General features: G+C 41.1%; 1 protein-coding gene across 1 annotated transcript in view; it reads right to left on the reverse strand.

The window, feature by feature from the left end:
* Positions 1-13,517: 13,517 nt before the first annotated feature.
* ephb2a (eph receptor B2a) overlaps positions 13,518-24,391 on the reverse strand; it is a 71,365-nt gene continuing 60,491 nt past the window's right edge. Inside the window, exons 14-16 of the mRNA XM_030732716.1 lie at positions 23,538-23,731; positions 23,287-23,442; positions 13,518-18,078 (exon numbers count right to left, since the gene is read on the reverse strand). Of these exons, the coding sequence (XP_030588576.1) occupies positions 17,970-18,078; positions 23,287-23,442; positions 23,538-23,731 (459 nt within the window). The 3' untranslated portion in view covers positions 13,518-17,969. The remainder of the gene's footprint in view (positions 18,079-23,286; positions 23,443-23,537; positions 23,732-24,391) is intronic.

The following is a 24,391-nucleotide window of genomic DNA, read 5'->3' on the forward strand; positions in this document are numbered from 1 at the left end:
GGGCAGTGAACCAGTTAGGAACCAGTGCAGCCCAGTGGAAACTTAAGTTGTCCCAAATGACAGCGTACCTGAGCTGCTTTGGGCCGTCTGTCTGATCTGGTGGAATGAGTGTGTTGTGTAGGGTGTCCAGGAATGTGATCATATGGGCAGTGTTATAGGGGCCAAGGGTAGCATGGTGATGGATGACGCCCTGCTGGGTAATCACTGCACACATTGTGCCGATGATATTTCTTCACCTCCTTCGTCTTTTTGTGAGGTTGAATCCAACCTCATCAATGAAGATGAACCGGTGCTCCACTCCAGCCGCCTCTAGCTCATAGACTCTCTGAAACACACATGACAGCATCAGAAATAGACATGGAGCGGTCACTATTGGGAAGCACAGTCATTATGATTACAGTACTGAAATATGCATAATTCATACAGTGTAGAGAGGATGCATCAATTGTGGGATTGTTATAGGACTTACGCTTGCACATAGTTATATCACAATTCTTTGACTCTTTCTGAATTGCGTTCAAATGGCACCCTGTAGACCTGCTTCCACCTCAGATTATAGACACGGTCCAGCATTGATAAGGTTACCCGATCAATATTTTGAAATATCTCATTGTTCTCTATTATTGTTCTTTGTATTTTCCATAATGTTATGGTGTTATTTTCTAGGACCATGTTCATGATTTCAGTTTCCTGTTCAGGAGACAGAAGTCGTTCCCGTCCACCTTGTGTTGGTAATCTTTCAGTTCTGTAATACTAATAGTAAAATACTGTAAATACTGTTTAGGAACACAAAGTAGGAATACATTTCCCAAATACTTGGAACATATTTTACTGTATTTTTAGTCTTACAGTCCACAGGCAATACTGTACTACTGTACTCACTGAGTACTTTATTGATATGCAGTACTGCAGTTTTCTAGTGAGAGTAGATTTCTTATCTATTCTCGTTTCAGAAAGTCCGGATGATGGATGCTACAGTGTACCTGCTCGAATTTGGCTGTCCTCTTTGCCCAGCTTCCCTCATTGTTAGGCCATGGTTGACCACATGGTCAGCCAAAGTGGCTCAGATCTTATCAGAGATTACGGTCCTTGGCCTTCCTCGTCCTCATCCTCCCCGTCCTTCTCCTCTCAGTCCTCTGGCTCTGCCTCTGTTTCCAATGTTGGCATCCATTGCTCTAAAACAGAAGAGCTCTCCTGTTGCCCTTTTATGCTAAAGCTCTGATTGCTAATTGTAAAATAGTGTGACAGATGTTTGCCCATGTGAAGAGTCAGTGTGGATAGTAGGGCTATTAACGTAGACTTGTGAATGACAGTGCGTTCCTTGCGAAAACAAGAGATTTTCTTCATGAAAATTGTGCCAAATGCAGAAAAATTGTGTGTAGTGTTTTGAAAAAAGTGTTTTTCAGAACTGCAGTTTCAGTGTAAAGCAGGAATTGTGCTTGTAGTTTAGCAGAACTGGTTCAGGGGGTTGGTGCATGAGTTACATGTTGTGGTCATTGTGTCTCAAGTACCAGTATATGTGGGTAAACCATCGAGAAAAACTGTATTATATACATTAAAATAAGAGTCTGAATATATTGAATGAAAGTCTGAATATATAGAATGAAACTTGAATATATTGAATGATTTGTCATAATATTATGCCATTTTGTTATTAGTATAGTGTAAGTGAAGTGTTTTATTATCTATTTTAATTGACAGCCAAATTCTGATGAACAGAGCAGCCATACAAGCGGGCATGATTTTACAGAAACATTGGACTCTGACAAATGTGGTAAATATTCTTGTGTAAAATCAAATACAAGTAAACATGAAGTCAAGTTGGTTGAATTTCTGTTATTGAGTATAATCTTTAGTTAAATATCAAGTCTTCTTTAAAATGATATTCAAATTTATTTTAAGATTTTGAGCAGAAAAAAAACTAAATCTGTTACAAAATAGATGAAAAGTTCGAGCTCAATATGTGTCTTGATGCTCATTATTATCAAAAATGAAATTTTATTGAAAAACTAAACCACTGTTCTTTTCGTTCTTACAGCTGAAATTTCTAAAGAAGTTGTCTCAGCCATCTCCACTGTTAGGACACAGCCCATGTCTGGTGATGCTGTTATCTGGTGTGGTGCTACGCAAGAAATTTGTACTGTTGAACCTTCCATCTCTGCCAACACCCTCACAATGTCCACCGATCCTGCTGTCGTCACTGTTGATGAGAGTGAGCCTTTCTTCAGTGGAACATCTGTCATTGGCAGTGACAACACACATGGCTTGTCAGTTGGTTACTCTGCCAATGTTACTGGTGACACATGTCTTCTCTGCTAATAACACCTCCAGTGTGTCTAATGCTCCCACCCAACCCAGTTTATCCAGCACATCCTACAGGTCTATCTTTTGTTTGTATGTTTAAGGGTTTTTTGAGCTACATTATTGTGCAAAAGTCACAATCCACACCCTCTCTATTTTTAAGATTAGGCTTAAAACTTTCCTTTATGATAAAGCTTATAGTTAGGGCTGGATCAGGTGACCCTGAACCCTCCCTTAGTTATGCTGCTATAGGCCTAGTCTGCTGGGGGGTTCCCATAATGCACTGTTTCTTTTCATTCACCTTATTTACTTTGTTTATACTCCACTCTGCATTTAATCATTAATTGATATTAATCTCTGGCTCTCTTCCACAGCATGTCTTTCTCTCCCCTCAGCCCAACCGGTCGCAGCAGATGACCCCCCCTCCCTGAGCCTGGTTCTGCTGGAGGTTTCTTCCTGTTAAAGGGAGTTTTTCCTTTCCACTGTCACCAAGTGCTGCTCATAGGGGGTCGTTTTGACTTTTGCGTTTACTCTGTATTATTGTAGGGTCTTTACCCACAATACAAAGCGCCTTGAGGCGACTGTTTGTTGTGATTTGGCGCATATAAATAAAACTGAATTGAATTGAATTGAATTGAAGGTCTGTGGTTCATAGCCAACTAATAAAGACTGATTGATCATTTTTAAGATTGAAGCATCAATAAATGGAAAGACTTCTTTGAACAGTCTAGTAGGAATGGGATCTAATAAACATGTTGCTGGTTTGGAGGAAGTAACTATTGAAGTTAACTCTGAAAGATCAACTGGAGCCAAAGAGTCTAAACAAATACCAGCAGTGCTGAAAGCAGCCGAACATGAAGAATAATCTTTGAGATGGTTATGAATAATTTTTTCTCGAATGTCTAAAATTTTATTTGTAAAGAAATCCATGAAGTCACTACTAGTTAAAGTGAAAGGAATACTCGGCTCTACAGAGCTCTGACTCTTTGTCAGCCTGGCTACAGTGCTGAAAACAAACCTGGGGTTGTTCTTCTTTTCTTCAATTAATGATGAGTAGTAAGATGTCCTAGCTTTACGGAGGGCTTTTTTATAGAGCAACAAACTCTTTTTCCAGGCTAAATGAGCATCTTCTAATTTAGTGAGACGCCATTCCCTCTCCAGCTTTCGGGTTATCTGCTTTAAGCTGTGTGTTTGTGAATTATACCACGGAGTCAGGCACTTCTGATTTGAAGCTTTCCTTTTCAGAGGAGCCACAGTATCCAAAGTTATACGCAGTGAGGATGTAAAACTATTGACGAGATAATCGACCTCACTGGGAGCAGAGTTTAGGTAGCTGCTCTGCACTGTGTTGGCACTGAAGAGCATAACAATGAAGGAATTAGATCCTTAAACTTAGTTACAGCACTTTCAGAAAGACTTCTACTGTAATAAAACTTATTCCCCACTGCTGTGTAATCCATTAAAGTAAATGTAAATGTTACTAAGAAATGATCAGACAGGAGGGGGCTTTCAGGGGATACTGTTAAGTCTTCAGTTTCTATGCCATATGTCAGGACAAGATCCAGAGTATGATTAAAGTGGTGGGTGGGCTCCTTTACATTTTGAGAGAAGCCAATTGAATCTAACAATAGATTAAATGCAGTGTTGAGGCTGTCATTCTCAGCATCTACATGGATGTTAAAATCACCCACTATAATAATTTTATCTGAACTGAGCACTAAATCAGATAAAAAGTCTGAGAAATCAGACAGAAACTCTGAGTAGGGACCAGGTGGATGATAGATAATAACAAATAAAACAGGTTTTTGATTTTCCCAGTTAGGATGGACAAGACTAAGAGTCAGGCTTTCAAAAGAATGAAAACTTTGTCTGGGTCTTTGATTAATTAATAAGCTGGAATTGAAGATTGCAGCTAATCCTCCTCCTCGACCTGTGCTTCGAGCATTCTGACAGTTACTGTGACTCGGGGGTGTTGATTCATTTAAACTAACATATTCATCCTGCTGTAACCAGGTTTCTGTAAGGCAGAATAAATCAATATGTTGATCAATTATTAAATCATTTACTAATAGGGACTTGGAAGAGAGAGACCTAATGTTTAACAATCCACATTTGATTGTTTTATTCTTTGGTGCAGTTGATGAAGCTGTATTATTTATTGTTTTTGAATTCCTTTGCTTAAATAGTTTTTTGCTGATTTTAGCTTTGGTTTTTGGTGGTCTGGGAGCAGGCACCGACTCTATGGGGATGGGGTTTTGGGGGGATGGCAGGAGGAGAGAAGCTGCAGAGAGGCGTGTAAGACTGCAACTCTGCTTCCTGGTCTCAACCCTGGGTGGTCAGGTACTTCAAGGTGGCTGTAATTAAACCTCTACTTAAAAAGCCATCACTGACCCAGCTGTCTTAGCTAATTATAGGCCAATCTCCAACCTTCCTTTTCTCTCAAAGACTCTTGAAAGAGTAGTTGTAAAACAGCTAACTGATCATCTGCAGAGGAACGGTTTATTTGAAGAGTTTCAGTCAGGTTTCAGAATTCATCACAGTACAGAAACAGCATTAGTGAAGGTTACCAATGATCTTCTTACAGCCTCTGACAGTGGACTCATCTCTGTTCTTGTCCTGTTGGACCTCAGTGCAGCTTTTGATACTGTTGACCATAACACTTTATTACAGAGATTAGAGCATACTATAGGTATTAAAGGAACAAATCACAACAACAGTCATCTCAAGGTGCCTACAATAATACAGACATAACCCAACAATCAGATGTCCCACTGTGGGCAAGCACTTGGCAATAGTGGGAGGGAAAAACTCCCATTAAACAGGAAGAAAGCTCCAGCAGAACCAGGCTCAGGGAGGGGAGGTATGGTGACTGCTGCTTCCAGGCTTGCTGGCCAGTGGAACCCCAACCAATCCAACATCTCTGGCAGCAGCCCCTCCACAAATTGTTCTGTCACCACCAGCTCCAGCAGGTGTTGTTCTTGTGCTGCCTCCAATGGCTGCAGCCACCTTGTTTGTGTCTTTCAGCTGCTGGACATAGGACATCAGAACTGGTGACAAGGGTCCTCTGGAGAGTAACTCATCCGATCCAGGATCGCCTTTTGGATGGTCACAAACTTAAGCATGCAGGCTGAGCATTGTGGTCCCCTGTCAGCAGAGGAAGCAAACACAGTCAGCTCCTCCATCGACCGCCCATGACTGACTCCACCAGCTGTGATTCTGACACTTTACTCACTCAGGGATGCTGTGCAGCACTGTAGCATTTGGACCACGGTTGGATCTCCTCATCAAGGAAGACTACAACTACTTCTGCCCCACTTCTCTCTTTCTACAGTTGAACCAAAAAGAATGAATAATTTGCATTACAGGTAATCTTTAAATTTCCAGTTTTTCAAATGCCACTGAGCAGTCCTTACCTTTAAAAAAGTAAAGAAGAGAAGGAAGAAGAACCCTTCAACCTTGCTATGCTTGTTACTGTTGTCTGTATACCAGTGAAACTTCCCTGTTGGCAACAGTTATTTGGAACACCACAAACACAACAACCAGCTGATCCAAGCAGAGCTGGGCAGTGTAAAGAAGTAAATCGATGACTACACATAAATGTTAGGGCAATCTGCCCAATCTCAGGACTGTTTCTTTGAAATGCTGAAGATGCCATGTGATGTTAACAGCCTGTAATAGCGTCGTTAAAGGTAATAAAACATGTTAGGGCAATCTGTTCATGTTGCATAAAAATATCAGCTGATATACTGGAAAGTTTTTAAATCAGCAAACATCAGTACTGATTGGGTTCTGTTTATGACAGCTTTGAGGCGGCTGTTGTGATTTGGCGCTATATAAATAACATTGAATTGAATATCGACAGTGTCTGCTTAACTATCCCATTTTGCAGCAATAAAAATAACAGTCACTATTTACCGCTACATGTCTTATTGTAGTACTTACTGCAAAATATTGTAAATCACAGTAATATGGGATTGTGACTTAAGTAGCATAAACTGATCATAAACTCTGGCGATTCGTACCTCTAATAAGTATCTAATCTGTCTTTTGTTGTTATTATTGTCACTAACTGACAGAACTCAGGTACAGTGTGGTTTCCACTGTCCTCTCACTGCTGCTGCTCATACAGATGTCTTCACTGAGTCTGGCTCTGTCTGAGGTTGTTTTCTGTTTCCTGGATTTCTTTTCCACCTACTGACTGCTTTGTATAACACAAGTCTTGACCTGACTCAGTAAAGTGCTTTGAGATGACTTAAGTTGTGATTTGGGAGTTTGCTGCTTTTCTTCTCCTTTACATTTGCATGACTTGGGGGTCTTTTACCACTTTGTGTTCAAAGCTTGCATCATTGGTTACAGCCAGGGTGTGATTTGCAGGGGAGATGCCCCACCCTATCTGTATATTTCTGTGCCTCTGCTAAATAAATTTTCATGCATAAAATTTGATCACCCCCTCTTTAAGCGCTGTTCTTGAAACAGTCTGCAGTGCAAACATCAGTCAAATCAGAAGCTGACTTTCACTTTCAGTGCTCATAATTTGTAAAACCATCTACCTAAAAATGGGACATGGCAGTGCTACGTTTGGGTCTTCAGCATCATTTGAATCCTCACAAATGAACTAAGGGAAGGCAGGTCATTTCTTTGTCATTTGTTCATTCAGATGGTTGCTGCAAAACACTGTTTAATGTGTTTGTTCTTTAATTTTTCATTTTCTTGTTTTTTACAAAATAAATCAATAACATTACAAATAATATATATAATTCACAGGTATACCATCAAATACACATTTCTACAACAAATATAAAGTCCAGCTGAGATCACAGTGGTAAGAGCTGTGCCCTGTATGCTTTAAACCCAAAGACTCGAATTAATATCTTAAGCTAAACTCCTGATTGTGAGGTTAGAAATGCTTTCAGGGCACCCAGGTTAAACAAAAGGAAGTAAAGGGAACAGATGCTGCATGCAGCTGAAATACTGGATTCTAACAATTTTCATGTATCCCTTTTATTATGCACTTTGATTATTGGCTGAGGTATTTTGACAGTTTACTGCAGCCTTGAAAATAGCCTTCATAGTGTAAAGCACATGTATGTGTGGTTGTGAAAACCACCAGTTTAAATTTATTTGAGGTGTTTAGACTTTTTAAATTAAAAAAAATGCTCATAAGGGATACTTCTTTCTGAGAGTGATCATAGGCGCTGCTTTTTTAAGGCGTGCCTTAAGAATTTAGTGCAGAATCCAAAGGATATTGAAATGTTTAAAGCCCATTGTACACCCTGTTATGGTTCAGAAATAGTTCTAGACTGGATGTTGTGCCTACATTTACCTTGTTGGTGCTATCTTGCCCTCTCCTGGCCTTATCAGCAAGGGGAGCACTCAAGAAAAGCTGTAATCATATCTGTAATCCCATTGTCACTATAGCCTAATGAGCAAACTGCCATTTACACAGAAGATGTTGATGACAGACTTTTATTGGATGGGCACATTACTTTCTGTGACAGAACATACAGATACAGGCCAACATCTGAGTATCTTACTCTCAGCAAGAAAGAAAGAAGGCATATTTCTTTTTCTGTGGAACTGTTAAGGGAATAATTTAGAGCTAAAGCTGAATCAGGCACATTTCACCTCTATGAGAGCACAGAGAAGCTGCCATAGAGCAGATCATAGTCAAGCAAGTTTGTTTCTGTTCTTACTGTTTGTGAATGCCCCCTCCATACAGAACTGAATATGCATATAGTTATTTGATGATGTAATGATGGCAGAAAAAAATATCAGAAGGAAAAAATATAACACTGTGTTGAGTGAAAGATAAATTTAGGAGGCATTTTAATAGCCTGTTGTTTAGAGTGCATCCATTTAAAGAATATTCCAAATACAACATAAACATTTGCTTTACTTTTTTGGTTTGCTTCTTTACTTTCTTAATAAAAAAAAAAGATAAAATCTTTAAAATTTGAAATTTAATTGCAAATTTAAAGTATTGGAAATTTCATTGGACTCTCATTGTTCAGCCACTCTTACATAAGAGAACGTTTCATTCATTTAAATGAATCAAGTATTTATTGATTACCAATAAGCTGTCTTGGCTCTGTTCTCCCATTTTTAAGTTAGGCTTTAATAAATACAATTAATAAGAAATGGAAAAAATCTGCCAGTTTAGAGAAAAATAAACTCTGTGGAATATCAATTTCTCCCTCCATGGATCATCACCTTATCATGATGGAGGGGTTTGCAGGGGTTCAAGTGATTCTAAGATGTTGTCAGGTGCAATTTGGTAGTGTCTCACAAGGTGGCTCACTTCACCTCAGGTAAAGTGCCAGACTAAATTTCAAAAGACCTCTATGATGATGATGACTACAAGGATTCAAGACACCTTGCCTGGACTTGGATGATATTGTCCCATTGCACTATTATGTCTTGGAAACTGATGAGGGAGAATGCTGGACGAGCCTTGCGTGCCCAAACACGTAGTTATGGTAGGCTGAGGATGTCTGGCCGAGGTCCCGGTCTGGAAAATCTTCCAATCCCACCTCTGGCAGAACTTTGACACCATTCTGAAGGAGGCTGTGGACACTAATTACAAGTGGACCTTCTTCCCTACCTGAATTGCTGAGGCAATTGTATGCAGCTGTGGCAGTAAGGTGTTGTTGCCTGTCTCAGCGGTAACCCCAGAACCACATGATGTATGCTACAGGAAAGGGCTTCATCAAACTGAAGAAATAATCCTATTGAACTTGGTTAGACTCTGGAACTCCTGAGGCCACTGATGGGTACTGGCAGTTCCAGTCTACATGTTCCATGGTAAGCCCATGGAACACGTAGACTTCTGTCAGTCACAAAGAGATTCTGGCAAACTGTCAGACATAATGGGAGGCAGAAGCAGTTTTCCATCCACACTGTATGCAAAGGGGATTGGGTGTTGCTAACCTCAACTAAGGACATAGTTGGATGGTGGAAGGAATACTTCAAGGATTTCATTTGGACACATCTTCTGTAGAGAAAGCAGAGCAGGGGACTTGGGGGGATGGCTCACCCATCACTGTGAATAAGGTCACTGAGGTAGTTAGAAAACTCTGGGGAGGATGAGATTTGCCCTGAGTTCCTTAAAGTTGTGGGGCTTTCCTGGTTGACATGCCTCTACAGTATTCAGTATTGCATGAAGGAATGTGAAAGACCCTCTTGCAGGCTGGGGTCATATCCCACTTTTCAAGAATGGAGACTGAAGGGTGTGTTACAACTTCTGGGTGATCACAGGGAAACCCACCTGATAGTCGAACCTCATATTCAGGATGAACACTGTGGTTTTCATTCTGGTCATGTAAAACTAGACAAGCTCTTTACCTTCTTGAGAGTGTGTGGGAGGTTATCTAAGCAGTCTACCTGTGTTTTGTGAATATGGGGCCCACTGTTACAGGCTGTTCCATCCCTGTACTATTACAGTGAGAGTTTGAACTATTGCAGGCAATAAGTCATACTCATTCCCGGTTCGCACTGGACGCTGCCAGGGCTGCCCTTTGTCACCAATTCTGTTCGTTACATTTATGGGCAAAATTTATAGGTGTAATCAAGGGTTTCTCATTTGGTGGTCTCAGGACCATGTCCCTACTTATTGTGGGTGGTGTGGTCCTGTTCGCTTCACTGAGTGATGTGTTGGAGCAGTTTGCAGCTGGGCGTAAAAAGGGGTGGGGGGTGTACCAATAAGTTTCTGCCTCATGTGGAAGAGCAAGTATGTAAGGGTCATGTTCAAATTCCTCCTCTCATGGCCATGGGCTGTGGGTTATGCCTGAAAGAATAAGATCATGGATAAATGATAAAAATAAATGAAAATGACTTTCCTCCAAAGGGTGTCTGCACTCACCCTTAGAAACAGCATTGGGAGCTCAGTTATTCAGAAGGGGCTCAGAGGAGAAACGTTGCTCCTCCTCTAGAAACGAGTCGGTTGAGGTGGTTTGGACATCAGACTATGATGCCTCCTAGACACCTCCTAGGTGAGGTGTTTCGGGCACGTGCCACAGGCAGACCAAGGATAGACTGGAAAGATTTTTTCTTCTGGCTGAACTGGGAACTACCATGAGGTGGTGGTTGGTGAGACAAAGGTTTGTGCATCTCTTCCTAGACTATTGCTTGGATTGGATAAGCAGAGAAAATGCATGGAATATCAATTTAAAGAATCTGTTTTCTTACCAAACACCATGAAATAATGTCAGTTTGACCAGAAGTAGTCATCATCTAATTTTAATGTGCTGCCTGGGCACAGTGTGTTAAACGTGCACGGTTAACACACTGTGCCTGTAAATCATGTAAGACCTTTTTTTTTTTTTCAATTACATTATATGACAAAAGACTGCAGATTGGTGTCAGTATGAATCTGGTATAAATCTGATTGAAATGTTGAAAATGTATAAATATGTTCAGAATGAACTTGCATCCACAAAATGCTGTGTGAGTATTTCAGTTTAGTGCAACTATGTTACAGGAGGAGGAGGGGAGTTTGGCCTTTATGCCCACTGTTGTCCTAATCCAACTCTAGAAATTCAAACCTTCATTTCTAAAGCAGTTTGTTAAAGAGTTTGTTTTTATTGTTGTTATGAAAAACTGTGTTCCAGTGAGCAGACTGCAAAGAATAACTCGCCCGTAAAGAAGCATATGTATTCCTTCCTGATTTTTACAATAGCACTGAATTTCAACACATCAGCAGGGAATACACTGTGCTGTGCTTTTCAATGCTACCATCAAAGCATGTTCTACCCTCAAAATAACTGACAACATTCGGAACATTTACAAACAAGACCAAGTTCAATGGGTTTTGAGATCAAAAGGAACTCTACATAACATGTAATCTGTACATAATATCAATGATGAATGGGTGAACATGTGATTTGTGCTAGTATAGTAGCAGGAAGAGGTTTAACATGCCAAATGTCCCCATATCAAAAAAGATTCACTCAAACATCACATGACCCAAACTGAAAATTCACTTTTCTCTTCTGTACTTACAATGAATGCATAACATTTATTTAAAAAAACACACATTTTTATCAAAATTCACATTAAAATCCGACAAAATATTTCTTAGAATGTATTGGTCCTATGAGGCCTAAAAGCCATTCCCTTTCCAACCTCAACCCACAGTGGTTTCTGAATCCAGATGATGATACACTTCAGCTTCATTTTAAATCATGAAGGGAATATGTACAAGGACATATTACACATGAATAGACAAGAGATGAAAACCCATCTTCTATGGTAATAACGTGGAGTACAGGACCTGTATGTCCTACAAAAAACCTGAGTGTATAAACACCATTGTCTAAAAAGGATATAATACCTACGTTCTTGCAGAGACTCCCATAAGAGCCACAGCATAGTTATTTTGTTCTTAGGTTTGGTGCTTATAGCGCTAATGGCAAATTTTAACAGTTTTCCTCTCAGAAGCAAAGATGGAAATGGTATTACAGTTATGGTGCCAAAATGCCAAACACTGACCATAACTATCACGATCTTTTCCTACATTTACTTACTGTATGGTGAAATTTCCCTACATGTAATGTTGCTAAATTTCAGGTGTAATTTGTATCTTATAATACTTACCAGTAGGTACTTTATAATAGCGTCAGTGTTTTTAAGTAATGTTAAGTAAACTTTGGAATACATATTTTTTTAAAAAGTGGGCACAAATTATGTAGTATCTTTTTTTTTCAGATTGATGAGTACCCTTGGGGTAGAGTAGAAAATTACTGTACAAGACCATTTGCCATGTTTTCTCTTTCTCATTGTATTATAAAGAATTCAAACCTCCCTTCTTTACATTGTAATTACACAATATTTTGGGGTGTGGGCATGATTAAACTGAAAGTTAAAAAGACAAGTAAAGAATTTATTTCTTTGCTCTCAACTTTTTAATTATAAGAACCATTATTTAGTCAGTTAGCTATCATTTTTAGGTGAAAAGCTAAAATAATAGAAAAGTGAATAAATCATACTTTAAAACCAAACTGAACAACAGAAATAGCAAACAAAGTGTAAAAACTTCAAGGAAAAAAAAAAGGGAGGGGGGGGATTAGGACCATAATTTGGCTTCTAAAATGCCATTCAACTAGTAACATTTTCTTGTCATTTTGATAGCTATCATTCAGAAGACCTCTATGAAAGACAGATAACCAACGGACCACTTGACTCTGCCTGGGATTAGTGTAAATGGAGCCCCATCCTGGGGCTAAGCCTGGGGAGCGAACACAAGGGAGACGGCCAAATGGCTGGGTCTTAGCCCATGGGACCCAGCTGGTCGCACACTGTAGAGGTGACACAGGCCCACCCTCTTGTGGGTTCACCACCCACAGAAGGTGCCGTACGGGTCAGATGCAATGTGTGCTAGGGTGCAATCAAGGGCAGAGTCCCTGGCAGTCCGATACCCAACTGTTGAGGTTGGTGAATGGGACATGGTCATTTTGACTGCTGGGTTTTCTCTGTATTATTGTAGGGTCTTTACCTACAATACAAAGTGCCTTGAGGCGACTGTTTGTTTGTTGTTTGTTGTTGTTCGATTAATAAAATTGAATTGAACTGAATTGAATTGACATGGAATGTCACCTCTCTGGTGAGGAAGAAGCCTGAGCTAGTGCACAAAGTTGGTTGAGAAATACTGGCAAGATATAGTAGAGGTCACCTCAATGCACAGCTTGGTCTCTGGAAACAGGCAGTGAGCTGGCGTGGATATTCCTATATCCCTCCAGCTGTATGTACATTGGGGTTTTTCATCAGTGGATGAGAGGGTGGCTTCCCTGTTCCTTTGGGTCAGGGAATGGGTCCTGGCTGTTGTTTGTGCTTATGCATCAAATGACAGTCCAGAGTATCCAGCCATCTGGAAATCGCTGGATGCGCTGCTGAAAGTTGCACCACCTGGCAATTCCATTGTCCTGCTGGAAGACTTAAGTGCTCGTGTGGGCAATGACAGTGAGGCCGCGAGAGGTGTGACTGGGAGCAATGGCCTTCCTGATCTAAACCCGAGTGGTGCTCAGTTATTGGACTTCTGTGCTAACCACAGTTTGTCCAAAACAAACATCATGTTTGAGCATACGGGTATTCATTAGTGCCACCAGGCCACCCTAGGTGATGGGCTGATAATTGATTTTGTAATTGCATCATCAGATCTGTGGCCAGTCAGGACAGTCAGGTGAAGAGAGGATGCCGGACTGGCCTGGTACACCCAAATGTGCCAGGCCAGTCCAGCATGCAGTCCAAAACGATGGTGTGCTGGGAGCATCTGGCAGAGGCCCTGGACTGTGAGATCTTTAATTCCCACCTTCAGAAGAACTACAGCAGCATTCAGAACAAGGCTGGGGACACTGACTCAGAATGGACCTTATTCCACACTTTTACTGTTGAGGCAGTGGCATGGAGCTGCTGCTGCAAGGTGGTTGATGGCTGCCATGAACCAGATGGGGGACACCATAGGTCAAGGGAGCCATAGGTGAAGAAGGAGTACTATTGGGCTTGGTTAGCTTGTGTTACTCTGAAGGCAGCTAACAGGTACTGGCAGACCAAGAAGAGCTTTGGCTTTGCTCTGGCAGTAGCTGAAGCCAGAATCTCGGGTGTGGGAAGAGTAAGATAATGCCATGGTACACAAACTTTCAGTTTGCCCTAAAAATGATTTTGGCAAATCATCAGGTGATTCAGGAGGGGAAACTGGTGCTCTACCTGCTGACTCCAATATAGTCGAGTAATGGAAGGAATACTTCAAAGATTTCCTCAATCCCACTGCCATGCCTTCCACAGAAGAAGCAGAGTCTGGTGATAAGGGGGATGACTCGCTCATCACTAAGGGAAAGGAGATGGAGGAGGTAATTCCTCTGCGGCAGGGCCCCTGGGGTGAATGAAATTCACCCTGTGTTTCTCAAGGCTCTGGATGTTGTAAGGCTGTCTTGGTTGACACGTCTCAGTAACATCTTGTTGAGGTCTGGGGTGGTGGTTCCCATTTTTGAAAAAAGGGCACCAGAGGGTGTGCTCCAATTATAGGGGAATCACACTACTTAGCCTCCCTGAGAAAGTCTACACCAGGGTATTGGAGAGGAGAGTCCATCTGTTGGTCAAACCTTGGATTCAGGAGGAGGTTTTCGGATATTCGACGGTGCGTAGCAGTTTGCCCAACCAGTCTGCATGTGCTTTGTGCACTTGGAGAAGACATCTGACCACTTCCCTTGGGGGTGCCTGTGGGAGGTGCTTCAGGAGTTTGGGGTATCTGGCCCATTGCTACAAGCCATTTGGTCTCTATACAAATGCAGTGAGAGCTTGTTCCGCATTATCAGCAGTAAGCCAGACTTGTTCAGACTTGGTCTGGGTGTTGTACTTCACCAGAGACTTTGGCAATTCTGTTCATAATTTTTACTGACAGAATCTCTCAGTGTAGTCAGCTGGTGGAAGGATTCCACTTTGGTGTGAGACCACCAAAGTGGAAGCCTTCCAAAGTCTCATCTCAGCTTTTTGCGCATGCTGTGGTTCTGTTGGCTGCATCAGGTGGCGGCCTCCAGTTTGCATTAGAGTGTTTCACACCTCCAAGTTTGAGGCTATGGTTGGAGTGCCCACTCCTGGTCACTGATGAGTCACTGCCTTAAGCTGAGGAGTTTAAGTATCTCACGGTCTTTTTCACAAGTGAGGGGAGAGGGGAGTGGGAAATTGACAGATGGATTGGTGCTGCATCTGCAGTGATGTGATGCTATACCAGTCCACTGTGGTGAAGAGAGAGCTGAGCATAAAAGTGAAGCTGTTATTTTGCTAGTTGATCTACGTCTCTACCCTCACCTATGGTCACAAGCTCTGAGTATAGACCAAAAGAATGAGATTGCCCTTACAAGGTGGAAATGAGCTTTCTCCAAAGGGTGGCTGGCCTCTCCCTTAGAGAAGGGCAAGGAGTTAAGTCATTTAGGAGGGACTCAGAGTACAGCCACTACTCCTTGAAAGTAGTCAGCTGAGGTGGTTTGGTTATCTTTATAGGTTATCTTTATAGGATGCCTCCTGGGTGAGGTGTTTCAGGTATGTCCTACTGGGAGGAGGCCCTGTGATAGATGCAGATCACACTAGAGAGATTATATCTCTCAGTTGGCCTGGACATGTCTTGATGTTTCCCCAGATGAGCTAGAGAACGTAGCTGGGGAGAGGAAGGTCTGGGTTTCTTTTTAGGCTGCTGCTCCAGTGACCCGGCCCTGGCCCTGGATAAGCGGAAGAAAATGGATGATTGAATGGCGCTATTTCAATTTGTAAACACAACTGAAGCTTGTTACAGCTTGCACAGCAAAACAGACTAATTGCAGTGCAATCAGCCAGAGGCTAGGATATGCCATAGTACAGACTCCAAATAGTAATATGTAATTACAAAGTAAGAAGGGGAAATATTGTTTGTTCCAAAAGGAAATAAAACATTCTTACAGTAATTTGTGTCTGTTTTCTACTCCATATTGCAGTACTTTATTATACTTTAGTCTAATGTATTTCTTTTTTTAGTTACTTCCAATGATTACTCTTCGCTGCAATGTACCTACAGTAGAAGTATTTTTAGATAACTGAAAAAAATCCTAAATGAAAACATGTTAAATATGGGAAATTATAGCATAGGTTGTGGATCGTATTATTAAATGCTATCCAGTTTTTTTAATGAGAAAATATGACATACTAATTACGAGAATCTATTTTTCACAAAAAGGAACTAGTTGTCTCACAATGAATAGATCTGTATCTGTAATTATGAAAGCAGGAGTTTGTGTAATTTATGTATCCAAGAAACTGACATTGTAGGTTGTCACAGTCAAGAAGTGACACATAGTTCGATGTTAAAGGCTACGCTTTGGTGTCAAATTTAGAAGTCATTCCATAAAGGGATATCTATCATCCACTTTAATCTGACACTTTGCACATAATTCATTACATTTTTCATTATGTTTCTGACCTATATTAAAAAGCACTCCTCTACAGCCTGACATGAAATTTTAAAATTTGGAGCACATTTGGATGTTTTTTAAACTACTTAGAGGATAGACTAATAAATGCTGGTGTGGTAATTAGACTGTAGCAGACACCATTTGGGAAGCTGTGGCTCAAGTAGTGTTGCGCCACTAAATTCAGGGTTAGTAGCTGAGTTGCCTCATCATACAGAACTCTCCTTTGGCAAGACACTGAATCCTAAGTTGCTTCTGTCGTCAAGCCAGCGCCTTGCGTAGCTGCCACTGGTGTGTGAGAATAAGAAATACTGTAAAGCAATTTGTGTAACAGCTATGATTAAAAGGTGCCATATAAAAGTGCAGTCTTTTTTCTGTCAGGTTATCTTCTCAAATGAAAAAATAGACTGATATGTACAACACGACAACTGGAAGTTAAAAAGGATTTCTCTTGAACAACTGACTGTAAAACATGAAAACTTGTAAACCGTTACCTCCAAAACATATGTACAGCACTGAGAAGCATATTGCAAAGTATTGTTTGCTAGTCAGAATCCTGATTCAGAATTTACAGTTATTCATCAGAGCTCCAACAGCAAATAGGACAGTGAAGTAACAGGAAAGCATGGTCTAATTAGCAAACAGCATGGTCTAATTAATAGTTCATCTCAAGTGACAAGGACTATATTTCAGAGTTAAAATATTCCCTTTTTGGGTAAGATGTCTGTAAAAAAGCAATCAATTAACTTCTCAACATATTAGGTGTCAATTTATGACATGTAAGATGACCACCACAAACATGATTTGTTATAAAGATCCTTCTAAAGTCTGTGGGTCGATAGTAGGTACCTGGTTCCTTCATTGTGTCATAAGTCCTTTCACCAGTTGAAACAACTATGGACAACCAGACACTGAAATTTACGAAGACCATTTAAAGAGACATTTTAAAGACCAAACGTCTTCACTTAATTTCAGTCTTGGAGCCCATAAACACAATAAAGATATCCCAAAACAACTATCATCTGTGCACCAGTAATGCAATGTTAATAAGAGCTGGATTTTTAACTGCTAAATAAACTAAGGAGGGTTATGGTCATAGTTAGGCAATGCTTCCTTTTTTGAATTCACACCACACACTGTATGTAAATGTAAAATTACCTGTACCAAAAAGGGGGTTTGATCTGACAAAACGTTCTGGATTGTAACTCTAATAGTTAATAAAAAGTCCACAATTACTGTGGGACAGAGGTAGCAGTAAGGTGAAGGTGGCAGTTATAAATAAATGCGCTCAACGCATGATTTGCATTTTGCACTAGTCAGTTCATTGAGTCCAGCTAATGCTGTTTTAAATATTACCTTTCAATGTGACAAAAATTCAAATTACAAGGGCAATTTTAGAAAATTTGCAAGAATAACTTAACTTGCTGGTAGTGGAGCAAGAGGAAGAGTGATTGGAAATTAACAATAAATCTGACTGTAGTAGTTTGAAGATTAGATGCCGATGGTTATGGTCAACAACCCTCAAACATGACTGTTACCTGAATTTACAGCAGTTTCAACAAAACTACCCAACATCTGTGCTGTGCTGCATACTGATGGAAGCCTTTGGACAGTGTTTGGAGTAAGGAAAGGTGAATCTGAGGTTCGATTGAAGCCATAGTCTCTGTGTCCTCAATGCAGGGTTACTGGCAGCTGGACGTCGTACAGTGAACAGAGTCTTTGTGCTCCTGGTCTATGAGATCACACTTCCACAGAGGTGATCTGGTTCATTTGGGCCCTCATTGACTGGATGCTGTTCAGAATCTTCTTCTGGTGACCAGCCAATGTCACTCCCACTCGGAGGATATCCCTGAAAACAAATCATCTGTCAGTACCACCTAAGAACACCACAAGACTAACACTTGACATATCTCACAAGGCATTCTTTGTTTGTGTATTTTATAATATACAAGGTGAGAACAAAAGTTTCTGGGACTTGTACCATAAACAATCGTGAAATTTTGCCAACCTTCCTTTCAATCAACTCTACAACACTTTAAGCACAGCATTTACTTTTAGATCTCTCAATGGACGTTCGCATGCACTTGTGCCTTCGTTATACACACTGGGTCTCCTTCAATATGCCAAGAAAACAACTTCAGCTTTTCATTTTGGGGACATGGATGACTTTGTAGAAATAAGATAGATAGATAGATAGATAGATAGATAGATAGATAGATAGATAGATAGATAGATAGATAGATAGATAGATAGATAGATAGATAGATAGATAGATAGAGTGTGAAACCACTGTTGTAATGACCCAACCCTTTTTTTCACACCTTGGCTTATGTGATTATTCACATGATCAATAGTGGGTCAACAACCACCTCCATTTGGTTTTATAACTGAAGAAGTCTTTTGGATGAGAAGTGAAATATCTTCTAGAAACTACAGGAATTCCAGTATCTTTTTTTAAGCACCAGAAACTACCATGACCTGGATGACTTTGAACCTACACAGACAAAAATGAACATATAGTTTTAAAAAAACCAAAACAATTAATATGCTATCATGGTCTTATTTTGAATTAAATTTAAAGTTCATATTATTTGGAAATTATGACAGTCTCTTTTGTACAGTCTCTTAGATAGACCTCTGATTTTGTCTGGAATCTCCTGGAGCGCCTCTTCTACTTTGTGGGTAATAGTGTTATGCTCCTATTAGCATTGGGACCACTTTGGACTTTACCTTACACATGTCTTCTACTTGGGTTTTCAACCCGTGAAAACACATTTGTTCTTTCAGGTGCCCTCTCTTTGTTACCATCCAACTACACGTCTCCAGTCTGAATGACATTCCAGTGTCATTGCTGTAGCTCCTAGTGGTGTGGATCAGTGAATCAATATGCCATTCACTCCTGGTATTTAGCTTGATGTCATCCATGTAGAGGAGGTGGCTGATGTTTGCTTCACTCCATAGTCGGTATCCATAGCCAGTCTTGTCAATGATCTGGCTGAGGGGGTTCAGGCCTATGGAGAACAGAAGTAGGGACAGAGCATCTCATTGGTAAATCCCTCACTTTTGAGGGATTTCACTTTTGCAATTGGCTTAAAGTTGGCCTCTAGTTTTCCACATCCCCACTGAGTTCCTGATGAAGGCTCTTAGGGTGCTGATCTTGTATAGTTCTGGGCATTCCAAGATCCATGTATGAGAGAGGCTTTCTTGTAGTTCATCCAGGCGGTGCACAGGTTGGTCAGTCTAGGGTTATTGTCATATTGTTCCCCTGCCACTGAGAGTAAACTTTGGATGGTTCAGTGGAGAACATTTGGCTTCTATGTCTCTGGTATACATCTTCTAGTGGTTAGCCAAGGCTGTGAGTCTTTGCTTGACAGTTTTTAAGGCCTCAGATATGGACAGCTTGTTGTACTTCTTAGGCACCCCGTTCTTCATCACACCTTTCTGCATCTCTGACAGTTGGCTAACTTCTCTGTGTGCTATCTTGACCTTGGAATCAAGTCTTCTTGATGTCAATGTCAAAAACTGTCTAACCAAAGTCATTTGAATAATTAATTACATTCTTCTATAATGACTCGCACTTTAAATGCTGCTTAACTGTGCGACATCGCACATCGGGCATTATGAACGTTGAACCTTACATGCCAAACAACGAAGAAAAAAATTTTAAATTAATTGATTTTAAATATATGAAAATGCGTTACTACAAATGATATGATGATATTGGATATGAAAAAAAAAACATCCAAAAAATGAATAAATTGCCACTTAAAAGTGTGGTGCACTGTGTCGCGCATTATGAACGATGCTCGTTGTTCTATGATTCACACGCATCAAAATCAGTACAATACAAACCATTTTCTTCCACTTATCCAGGGTGGGTTGCGGGGGGCTGTAACCTGAGCAGTGGAGCCCAGACCTCCCTCTCCCCCAGCCTCCTCGTCCAGCTTCCCCCTGATTCAGGCTTCAGCGCTGGGTCTATGCAGAGATACAACGTAACCTACATAAGTGGCCGATGTTGTTGCTGGCGTTTTTATGCTTGTGCAGGTGGACTGCGTGTGTTAACTGTTCCAGCCATGTGGTTATGATGTTCCATTTATGCCCTATGCACCCTATGTACTGGATTGTCTCAGGGGTATTTCTACACAGCCTGGTATATTAGACCCCAGCCTATATTGATCTCATGCTTAGAGCTTGTTCCTGTGCTGTCATGAATAGTGCCTCTGTACTGTCTTTCAGACAATGTCCAGTCATTGGTAGGATTTTTCTATATTGGCCACTTCTTCAATCTGCTGGTGGTACACACCTGCCCTTTCATAATGCTGGTAGTGCAGCCCCTCAGTTCTGACTACCTTCCCTCTCTTTGTTACATCTGACTACACTTCTCCAGTCTGAATGACATTCTAATGCCATTACTGCAGATCATACTTGTGTGGATCAGCGCGGTTACAGCTTTCCTAGTGGCTTCTTCATGGTTCCCATTTGCCTGTGGGATTCCAAGTTACTTGCAGTTGTCCTCATTGTGTGCACTGTTACCTTCCAGTAGTGCAGTTCTGACTATGTTCCTTCTCTTTGTTGCCATCCAACTACACGTCTCCAGTCCGAATAATACTCCGATGTTATTGCTGTAGATCCTCGTGGTGTGAATCAGTGAATAAATGTCTCATTCACTCCTGGCATACAGCTTGATCTCATCCATGTAGAGGAGATGGCTATTGTTTGCTCCACTCAGTAGTTAGTATCCATAGCCAGCCTTGTTCATGATCTTGCTGAGGGTGTTGAGGCCTATGCTGAACAGCAGTGGGGACAGAGCATCTCCTTGGTAAATCCCGCACTTGATGGTGACTTGTGGCTTGAAGTTGGCTTCTAGTGTTGTCCTCCACATCCCCATTGAGTTCCCGATGACGGCTCTTAGGGTCCTGTTTATCTTTTATAGTTCCTAGTTCCAGGCTCCATGTGTGCAGCATTGAGTCATAGGTTTCTTGCAGTCAATCCAGGCAGTGCACAGGTTGGTCAGTCTGGTTTTACAGTCTTGAGTGACTGCTCTATCTACAAGTAGCTGGTGTTTTGCTCCTCTGGTGTTACTGGCGATTCCTTTCTGGGCCCCGCTCATGTATTGAGCCATGTGCCTGTTCATCTTAGCTGCTACGATGCCTGACAGGAGCTTTCATGATGTCCTGAGACAAGTTATTGGCAAGTAATTGGATAGGAACAGTCCCTTGTTGTACTTCTTAGGCACCCCTCTCTTCATCACACCTTTCTGCAGCTCTGATAGTTGCTTAACTTCTCTCTTTGCTGCCTTGATCTTGGCCTCAAATCTCCTGTCCATAGAATTCATCTTATAGCCAAGCATCTCAAAGATCACTGTTGCTGTGGTATAGAGCAATGGCCTCCATAGGGATTGTCTGTAATGCTACATTTACTTTCAGAGGTTACTTTACATAGTCTTGGTAATCAACCACAGAGGGTCCAGGGTTCCAGCTTAGCCATGATCTTTTCTTTTAGGTCAGCTGCTCTAGCATTCAACATAGTAGTTGTTCTTGGGGATTGTTGCCCAATCACGCAGTGTGTGGATGATGAAATTTCCCCCCCTGACGTGACGTCCTGGCTCCCCCTTGCCATAGCATTTGTGTTGTATCTCATCAGTCTCTAGGTCAGTGTTTCACAAACTGTAGGGCGTGCCCGACAGATTGGGGCGCAGAGTCATGACAGGTGGGGCACAAACGACCCGGGAGAATAGTCATGCAGAACAAATGTTGAACATCAGATTAATTTTCACGGCGGAACAAGGAAATTCCAGTAGCCCATGACAGCAGGTATGTCTATGGTTAGCATAGTGGCTAGCGACAACTGTGTTTTGTTTACATAGAGCTGTTGTGTCACCTCACCTCCCCCCTTGATTCTGACCAGCAAAGTGGGGCATGATGTTAAAAGTTTGAGAACCACTGGTCTAGTCGCAATAGCAGTTGCTCTGGAGTAAACACTGCCCTAATAGTTGTTTCAATGTTCATCTAGATGTTGGATGTCGAAGAATCTGTAGGTCCTACCTCCTCTTGATGTAACCCCTTTCCCTGGGGTTACATGCATAGCAGCGTTACAACAGTTCCTTATTCTCATCCCTTTTTCCACTTACGCTGTAGACTTGTTCTAGCAGGCCAGGTGTTCTCAGTATGTCCTGGTTCCTCAACACATGACTCGGACCTTGTTAGAGCTGAGCTGGCATCACTTCAGTCATATATCTCTCGCTCATGTTCCACGGTAGGCTTGGGCCTAGCCTGGGGACCCTTACTGGATGCATGCCCTGGCTGGGATTCAATTGGACAAACTACTGGGCATTATGGATGATACCAGTCACCCTCTGCACACGGTCATCAGCAACCAGAGGAGTTTGTTCAGTGACAGACTGCTGCTTCCCAAGTGTAGGACCAACAGACTGAAAAACTCCTTTGTCCCTCACGCCATCAGACTGTACAACTCCTCTTTTTTGGGGGGGAGGGGGGGGGGGGGGGGGGCAACAGGAGGACAGTGGGGGGGGAGCAGCCTGAGCCTGACCATAAACACAATGTAACGTAAAACAGTACTGGACAATGAATAATATCAATGTGCAACTATTACCTCAGCTGTCTGACATCTTATATCTTCTTTGTCTTGTTGTGTCTTTGCTTATTATTTATCTATTTATTCTTTGCTTGTAGATTTCTGACTGTATATTCTTGTATATTTACGACTGACAATATTTCCAACTATATCTCTGCTTGTGTGACTATAATGTAAACAGCACTACTGGAACTTTAATTTCCCTGACGGAACCCTCCCAAAGGGATTAAAAAAGTTTAATCTAATCTAATCTAATCTAATCTAATCTAAATCCCCAAAGTCCCCAAAATAGCACTGTAGCCACTACACTATCCAGCTAAATATATATAGCCTAGCATTTTTAACTCTTGCCTGCCCTTGACCTTGAGGGTTGTAATAATAACTACCATTAACACTCAATATTGTCATCCCAACTTTCTTTGTGTGACCTGTCTTTTTGATATAAGAAAAGTATCTAACATACTCCATGGTCATTTGAGAGACTACATCAAAACTGGTGAAGCCTTCATTGGTGAAGTTCTCCTTGTACTGGCCCATTTTTATGGCATCCAGCCACTCATCCACAGTGCTGAAAGAGGAGAAATCTGGAGTGCTGCGGTCAAGCAGAGCTAAGTGAACACTGGTGGATACAAAAAAGACAAAAAAAGACAAAGTTAAGAAGTTGCTTGGGTGTCAGTTACTCTCACTATGAAATAATGGTTCTTCCTGCTATACCTTGATGACAGTGGTGTCATGGCCTTGAGGCTGTTGGGATTGCGGATCATCTTATCCAGTGTGCTGACAATCTGGCTGAATTTGGGACGGTTGTTGCGATCTTTCTGCCAGCAGTCAAGCATTAGCTGATGGAGTGCGCTAGGACAATCCATAGGAGGTGGCAACCTGTAGTCCTGCTCTATGGCATTAATTACCTACAGCAATTGACATGAAAACTCATAGTGAATGTCTGAGAACCTGATGAGAACCTAAGTAAAATATGCTTGGCATAACAAGCTCTGGAGTGAATTAGTTAGCATTTTGCAGTAGTCATTTAGTAGAATTCTGCCATACTGTTCATTTTGTTCAAGACAGAAAGCACAACTAATGAAATCAGTCGCGCCAGTTTTTGTTGGTATTCACCATATAGTCAACATTTTAGCTTGTAGAATATGGTGACTCTAATATTACTTGAAACTTTGTATTTTGGAGAATGCATCTGTTGGGTTATCATTAACAACAGTGACCTTAACACTGGGTAATGGACATGAAAATCAGGAGTTGCTAGAATGTATATATTTATGTTAAGTGTTTGTCTTTTGGCGTGCTCAGCAACTGAGTGCAGTGCATACAAAATTGACTTGGCTGTGCAGTCCTTGTGATAAATTCTATTTATTAATCAGGAAATAACTTGTTTCTTATGTCTGGATTAGCAATTTCCCCTGATTCCAGTCCTCATTCTAAGCTAGACCTACAAACTGATATTAACAAAATCATCAGCAATCAAAGTTTTTTTTTTTTAATAATGATGCACTATTCCTTGAATGTCACCCATTCATTTTACTGTGATTATGTATGTTTCTTTTTTTAATATA

This window comes from Archocentrus centrarchus, chromosome 7 (assembly GCF_007364275.1).
Source record: "Archocentrus centrarchus isolate MPI-CPG fArcCen1 chromosome 7, fArcCen1, whole genome shotgun sequence".
In the NCBI taxonomy this organism is placed as follows: domain Eukaryota; kingdom Metazoa; phylum Chordata; class Actinopteri; order Cichliformes; family Cichlidae; genus Archocentrus; species Archocentrus centrarchus.